Raw genomic sequence first — 7,698 nt, 5'->3', positions numbered from 1 at the left:
TACAAGAGGAAATTTAAATTGTAAATCCACATTGGGTACCTCAAGGATGTGTTTCAAATAATTCTCAACATAGACAGGAGAAACACAAAAATAATAAACTTTTGGTTGTCTATGAGAACTAGCCAGAAGTGCGAGAACTCTAAACTACCATTACCAACAAGTTGAGGAGCTGAGCTACAACTAGCTGGTTAGTTGAACTACACTGGATTTCCATCCACTGGCTTTTTGTCATAGAAGGCTACCATGGTTGCATTGCAGAGAACAATAAAGGACTCGGCTGCATGAATGCACACTCATACACCCATGGACAGAGGGAAAGATGTGGCTCATGTGAACGAAAGATAAAATATTTACAGGAAAATAAGTCACTTTCAATAATCTATTGCAAAATTTGAGTAGCGAAATTCTACACCAGAACCGCATGAAAATCCTCTTGGAGGATCTTCAGACCTAAGAAGAGAACGTGAAATAAAAATAAAAGAATAATCTACTCTCAAGAACCAAAATCTGGCAAGAAACTTTAATTTTATAAATACTCTAAAAAAATTAAGTAATATAATCTGCATGTTCAAGGAAATGCTCATACTCGGTTCCTTTCAATGCCTTGTATACATCATTCCAATTCTCAATCTGTTCTGATGGAGGTCTTGTGTGAATCTTCACCTGACGACTTTCCAGTTTCCTCACAGGCACTCTTAAAAATTCCTGTACTGCATATAGTTCCTGCATAGAAGTCCAGAATTTAGTGATTTTTTCAAGTACACCCAAGGCGAAAATAGCAGAAAGACCTGCAAACGGGATAATAAACAGTGAAGAATAATACTAGTGAAAGTAACAGTAAAAACCTTTTGATTGTTTATAAGATCCTCATAGTACAAAACTATATGGCGTGTGCTCTTGAAAAACTTCATCGAGTCCTCCAACACTTTCTCAACACCTTTCAGATTAGCTAGCAAGGTTGCAGTATTAATTACCGGTCTGTACATAGCAAGAACTTCTGCCTGTCTCAATGATTAAACCAGGTAAAGTTTAGCTCATCATAAATCCTGAGGATTGACAGTAAATAACAAACGAGGGAAGAAACAGAAGAGAGACCTCTTTTGCTGAATGCACGTGTGACTTATGTGTTCCATTAAGCAGCTTTTTTTCTCTGTCATAAGCATTTGCTAGTACAGAGATGAGTCTGCGCAAAAGATTTCGCCGAAAAAGAAAAATGACTGAAACTCCCCGCCGATTGAAGTACTTGACGATTTCTCTGTGATATTCCATAACAGCCTACAATTGATTACTAGAAACATTAACACAATGGGAAAATCAAAGGACAAACAAATGCAGATGCATGTGAAAAAATCTGATCCACATCAAATATCTAAAACCAGTGAACTGCCTACTATGAAACTTTGGGAGAGGGTGATTGAGTATAGGTTGAGGAAGGTTGTCATGATATCGGAGAATCAATTTGGTTTTATGCCTGGAAGATCAACCATGGAAGCTATACATCTTCTTAGACAACTTATTGAGAGATAGAGAGAGGAACAAAGATTTTCATATGGTTTTTAGTGATTTGGAGAAGGCATACGATAGAGTACCTAGGGATGTTCCCTGATGGACAATGATGAAGAAAGATGTTTCTCTCAAGTACATTAGTATAATTAAAGATATGTACGAAGGAGTAGTAACCAATGTCCGCACTTGTGGAGGGGTGACAACCAATTTTCCTATAATGGTTGGGTTACATCAAGGATCTGCATTAAGCCCTTTCCTATTTGCTATAGTGATGGATGAGCTTACAAGATCAATTCAAGAAAATGTGTTGTGGTGTATGTTGTTTGCTGATGATATTGTTTTGATTGATGAGTCTAGAACTGGGGTTAATGCTAAGTTAGAATTATGGAGACAGACATTGAAAGCAAGAGGTTTTAAGTTGAGTAAGAGTAAGACAAAATATATGGAATGTCGGTTTAGTAAGCAATGAAGTAGTGATGGGAGTGTAGTGAAGCTTAGTGAGCAAGAAATACCGGTGGATGACTGTTTCAAATATTTGGGATCTATCATTCAAAAGTATGGAGAAATTGATGGAGATGTAAATCATAGGATAAAGGTTGGGTGGATGAAATGGAAAAGTGCAACTGGAGTGTTGTGCGATCATAGAATGCCATTGCGGTTGAAGAAAAAGTTTTATAGGACGACAATTAGGCCCGCTTTACTATATGGTACAGAATGTCGGGCTGCCAAGAGACATCATATTCAAAAAATATTTTGACAGCTCTTACGTGCAATCAAATTTCTATGCAACAAGAGAAAATATTCATATGTAATTCACCTGGTTAAGCATCCACTTCAATCCAACTGCAGCCACACATTCATTCTTTGCAGCACTACTCATCCATTCTAAGTTATACACTTTGTCTAATGTCCTTTGAATGGTTGAGAAATTCTCTCTCCTCTCTTTCACAGAAAAGATCTCTCCATTTGAGCTAACATTTGGATGACTGTTTAACAAAGTTTCGAACCATCCACTTCCAGACCTTTGCACAGATAGGATGGCAAAAGAACGTACAGGAGAGCATGCACATTCGTCCCTATTGAAATCAATTTCACAAGTTTAATCTTCCTGCTCATAAAAACCAAGACCGAATACACAGATACTGAGGAAGATGGAACAAGTACAACCTGCTGTAAGTTTTAGGCTGTGGGAAATGTACAAAAAGTATATCTTCCTTTGGAACATCTGGTATTTTGCAATGTCCTTCTGTCGCTTCAAATTTAGGCAATGGTACATACTGTGGTGCAATCCTTGTGCTTATTTGCTTCAAACAGATATAACAAATATAGACACCGAATGTCATAGCAAAGAACAGCACTACCATCCTTAACACAAAGACTGATCTCTTGGATGCCTTTAATGGAGAACCATCCTGCAAGAAGTCACAGTAAGAAAAGTGCAATACTTCATGGTGAAAAGATAACAGTGCATGGAAGGATCAGTATGGCCATTACCATGTTTCTGATACTGTGGATAAAAATAGATCATTATGTGATTGAACCTCTTGAACCAATCTCCTTTGCGGACTTCCTAACTGCATTTTGCATTGGTGCACCTCTCAAATTCAATCAGCAACACCTCATAGAAAGGAGCTGAATATTTCACAGTTCAATCAATGACAACAAATACCTGAATTACACCCAAAAAATTTAGAAAGAAAAAAGAACGGATAGTTTTATTTGTGTATTCTAAGCAAAAAAACTGTAGGCAAATTGCTTTATGTAACTGGCTACAATTGAAAAGCTAAAATAATTGTCACTCTGAAGTGATCAGAGTAGGGAGATAGAAAAGGAATTGATGCAAATGAAATCAAGGCCATAGAAAGCAAGACAGACACAGCAAGCCACAATCAAGATCTACAAGGAACACTTCATTATAGCAAATAAGCAAGTAGACACATGTACAAAGAGCGAAGAATCAACAGACCAGACAGAAATGCTCATAAAGAAAAGCCTTTCCTTTAGGTCGCTTATGCATGATGAAAACCACCATAACTAACAAACAAATGCCCACAATCTCCAGCAACGAACAGGATCCATTTTCAAAGCGAGAACGCCAAAGCTATGATCAAATAACTAAGTTCAATTGCTAGAATCCATTTTCAACATCAAACTACAAAAAATCCATTCCCAACGCAACAACGACACAGCGTCGATCCAAGAACAATCCCAAACACCACAACCCATCCCCGACGTCACAATGCCGCATCTTCCGATGGAATAATTTGCTCAAATGCTAGAATCCTTTCTCGACGCACCGTTGCCGTGCACTACGAGAATAAAACTACACATTACACTTACCAACAAATCCCAACACTCCCATGACCTAATCCCTCTCTTCCCCGTTCCAAAAAGCCTGGCTTAACCATTTATGATGTCCTAAAAAGAACACCATTATAAAAGACAGAGAGAGCGAGAGAGAAAGGAAACGAAACAATGCAAAGAACCAACCAATCAGACCCTAAACCCCAAACCAACGGAAACATACAACACAAAGATTAGCGCGTCGAGAAGTTTCCTCTCTTTCACATGGAAACAAGCTCTTCTATCGCGAATTCCCAACAAATACAAACTAAAAAAAAAGATTCGCTTATACACATAAACAGGTTCAAGCTCGTACATACCAAAATCTTCATCTCATCAAAAGGGAAGAAATCTTCAACCACGTTTAACAACTCAAATCCCAGAAAATATAGAAATCGAGAGAGAGAGAGAGGGTTACTCGAGTGGGGGGAGGGCCAAGATTTCCGCCATTATTGGGAAAAACTGGTGATGGAGGAAGCTCGAAATCCGCGAGATGTAGGCGAGAATGGTTCAATCGAGAGAGAGAGAGAGAGGGAGAAATTAAAGAAAAAAAAGAAAGAACGAAAAAAGGAAACCCGAAGTTTTATATAGTTTCTTTCTTATTTTATTGAGAAAAAAAAGGCGGGGAAAAAAGGGGAAGGGGGGAGGGATGGGCGAGAAAGTCTGTCTGTTTGTACGGCGGACCTGGTCTCCTCTCCTTCGTCACGTGTCAGAGCGCTGGTGATTCACGTGCGAACTATCAGCGAAAAGTCTTGTTTGGCCTTAATAACTCCAGTTATGCCATCCGTGTGTTTTTGTTTGGTTTGGGTTGAGGTTCACTGATACTAACTAGGTTCTCACCCTATTTGGCTACTGGTAGGACTGAGAAATGAGATGAGAAGCTCATGGTTCGGTTTATGTTGGGTTCGTGAAGAGCTCATTCTAACTCATGAAATGGGCTCAACTGGGCTCAACAAGCTCGAGCATGAACAAATGAACAACCAATGATGGTCTTGGATCAGCTTGTAAAGACTCGTTCATTAATAATAATAAATATTTTTATACATTTTATATTATAGAATGAGGATTAGGGATGGCAGTGGACCTGGGGACAACGGGGCTTGGCCCCGCCTCACCCCGTTTGGACCGGGGATGAAGGGCATGAAACAGGGATGGAGGTTAAAATCTATCCCCATGCGGGGATGGACTTATGCTTTTCCCGGCCCCGCCCCGTCCCAATCCCTGCCTATCCCCGCCCCGCCTCGTCCCCAATCCTTTAAGGAATGACTATAGACTAAGGGGAAACAGGGCTCCGCTCCGCCTTGCCCCTGTTTGGACCGGGGATGGAGGACATGAAACGGGGATGGAGGTGGGGTGGAGGTTAAAATCCATCCCCGTGCGGGGATGGAGGCGGGGGGTGGAGGTTCGGATTTTGAAACGGAGAGGGGGCGGAGACCTTGTCCCCCGCCCCGGTCCACTGCCATCCCTAATGAGGATGGTTAAAGTGTTTGGCCTCCAAGCAATAAGTTTAAAGTTCGAATGTTATTGCTTACAACTATGAAACAATTGTTTACTTTGTAAATGAGCTAGCTTAAGCTTGGTTTAGTAGGTTTAGGGTTCGAATTCTGTCAGTGAGCTTGCTTGTGTTTAGCTCATTTAGTTTGGGCTTTTCATGAGCACACGAGCCTGAGCCTGGCTCGGCTCAATACAAGAAACAAGCAAAGCTTCAACAAGCAAAGCTTCAACACCCTCTGTTAGGTTTGTTAGGCTCATTTACCAGCTCTACCTACTAGGGTTATATTTTCGAGTTTGATGCAATGTCTCAATTTTTGTTCTCGGCAAAATATCATGATATGTTCCAAAAACTGTTTATATTTTATGAAGAAAATACATGTATAGAGATAGATGATATGAAAATATCACAAACTTTTTGTCTTATTAAATCAAGATAAATGCATGATATTTTCAAAATAAATGTTTTTTTATAAAGATAGTTAACAGTTTCTGTGGCATTGGTTTGGAACAGTTGGATGTCAAAGAGCCCGGTTGGCTAATTTGGTGAGTAAATTTAGCCCAATTGATACAGGCATGGTTTGAGCCAGACCAGTACGAATCTGCAAACTCTTAAGCTGGTGGGCTCGGCTGGTATCTAATTCAAGCTCAATGTTTTTAAAGAATCAGGGGAGTCAGTGTATTGAACCTAGACCGAGCACGTAACAAACGGCTAGGTCAAGTTGATCTTATTGAGTATCATACTCAAGTCATGTTAGACCTTTAGGCATGCTGACTTTGCTTGGTTGACTAGCCCACCGAGCCTAGCCACTGACTTGACCTAGACCAGGCTGGTTTAATCTAGGTTCAGTGATAGACCTGGATAAAGTATAGACTCCACAGAAGACTGCACCAAAACCGAGACAACTAAACCAAAATTAAGTTATTTGGTTCGAGGAATCTAGCCCAAAATGAACCCAACCCAACACAAGGATATAATTGTCATTTTTCGGCATCAAAATACCCAACTGTTAGGGGATAGGCAGATCATTTTGGAACTTCAAGGGACACACATGTCATTTATGGTAATGTGATTGATATTTTGGACTATTCCTCCGTTGCAAACTTGGCAGTAGGATCAAGGACGGTGGCGAATCTAAACCTACTTAATCTAGGGTTTGGATCAAAGGATCATGATTCAGATCTTAATTAACGGATCCAGATCCAATCTTGATGTTCGGCTCTTGATTCATATAGCTCATGTTCTATTTAGGCTCCATATCATGCATTTGGGCCTGATCAAGAGGGAAATGGATGCTACATAGCCTGATATCAAGTTGTCAACTTCGGCTTTGATCCGTTTGGATCATGGAGGGCATTCTTATGGGTTTTTAAAACATGGGACAGATCCAAACTCGATTCGGATCAAATGTAAATCCAGTGAGATTCCTAGTGATACGGGTCGGATATAGACCGATTCTAGCCAGATTCAGTAAGAGAGATGACATCCAATTAATAGTCAGAATTGGCTTCGGGTTCCAGAGTCTAAAGCGAATCTAGTTATATCAAATAAAAACTAAAAAGCGTGTCCTAACTATTTAAGCTGGTACGATCCGATTCCTCTATGGTTCTTTTAAAGTCCAAAATCTGAATCTGATAAGGTCGGATTCAGTAAGGATTACATCCGAACCAAATCCAACCCGTTACATCCTTACCTCAGACAATTTCACTTCACAACAAAGTAGGAGAATCAATAGATAATAAGTTTGACTAGGTCTACGATCCATATTAAAATCCAGTGTCCGGTATGGTTTTTATATGATGAAGAACCCTCGCCGAGAACTGGGTCACTTAATGGATCTGACTTCCTTCAAGGTAAACCCGGGGTGGGGTCAATGAAAACCAAGCTCTTACTGAGCCCACCAGTTAAAGGCACACCTATGATCCAGGCCAAGCATGCATGAGTTGGATCTCAGTCTGCCCGTTTTTATATTGTGTATACCCAACAAAGAAAGGAAGGATAGGGATAATAGAGGAAAAGAAATGGATCCGAACCTAGGTAGACCTCATTTATGCCTGGAGATGGTTCAGAACATGAACCACATCTGTCAACCTAGATCTGGACCATTGAGGGACTGGCCAGTGTGGACCCCATATCCACGAAGGAAATTGGTCATGCTAAATTTGGTGTTTCCCTTAGGAGCAGGAAGATACCCAGATCCAAATCCGTACAGGAAGAGGATATTATTGCCTTGGCACCTCGTGCTCAGAATTAGCGAAATTATGTCGTGTCCAAAAAATGATGGTTTCGGACCCTCGTGATTGTGGGAACATGCTCCTTCATGATGTGTAGGGTCCATACTCCAAGAGAACAACCCT

The 7,698-nt window shown here is 40.4% G+C and overlaps 1 protein-coding gene across 2 annotated transcripts; it reads right to left on the bottom strand.

Annotated features, from left to right (window-relative positions):
* Window positions 1–377: 377 nt before the first annotated feature.
* On the bottom strand, window positions 378–4,385 carry LOC149814183 (uncharacterized). Of its 2 annotated transcripts, none has more exons than XM_089989490.1 (7): window positions 4,268–4,385; window positions 3,001–3,175; window positions 2,674–2,918; window positions 2,324–2,582; window positions 1,096–1,275; window positions 846–1,001; window positions 378–723 (listed from the first exon to the last, which is right to left on the bottom strand). In XM_089989490.1, exons 2-7 carry the CDS (start codon window positions 3,001–3,003, stop codon window positions 547–549), a joined length of 1,020 nt encoding a protein of 339 aa, XP_089845616.1. In that variant the 5' UTR covers window positions 3,004–3,175; window positions 4,268–4,385; the 3' UTR covers window positions 378–546. The 2 variants fall into 2 exon arrangements, with proteins under 2 accessions (XP_089845616.1, XP_089845617.1); XM_089989491.1 differs by having other exon boundaries at window positions 4,170–4,345.
* Window positions 4,386–7,698: the final 3,313 nt, after the last annotated feature.

Source organism: Nuphar pumila, chromosome 15, assembly GCF_984573655.1.
Source record: "Nuphar pumila chromosome 15, dmNupPumi1.hap1.1, whole genome shotgun sequence".
In the NCBI taxonomy this organism is placed as follows: domain Eukaryota; kingdom Viridiplantae; phylum Streptophyta; class Magnoliopsida; order Nymphaeales; family Nymphaeaceae; genus Nuphar; species Nuphar pumila.
Note: the sequence above shows the minus strand (reverse complement) of the source record. Positions and strands in the feature narration are given on the sequence as shown.

Bases quoted from the DNA above. Each gene is read 5' to 3' on its own strand.
- LOC149814183 (XM_089989490.1), bottom strand. The intron at 2,583-2,673 runs GTTGTACTTGTT...TGATTTCAATAG, and splicing joins CAGCCTAAAACTTACAGCAG to GGACGAATGTGCATGCTCTC. The intron at 724-845 runs GTTTTTACTGTT...ACTTCTATGCAG, and splicing joins ATCTTATAAACAATCAAAAG to GAACTATATGCAGTACAGGA.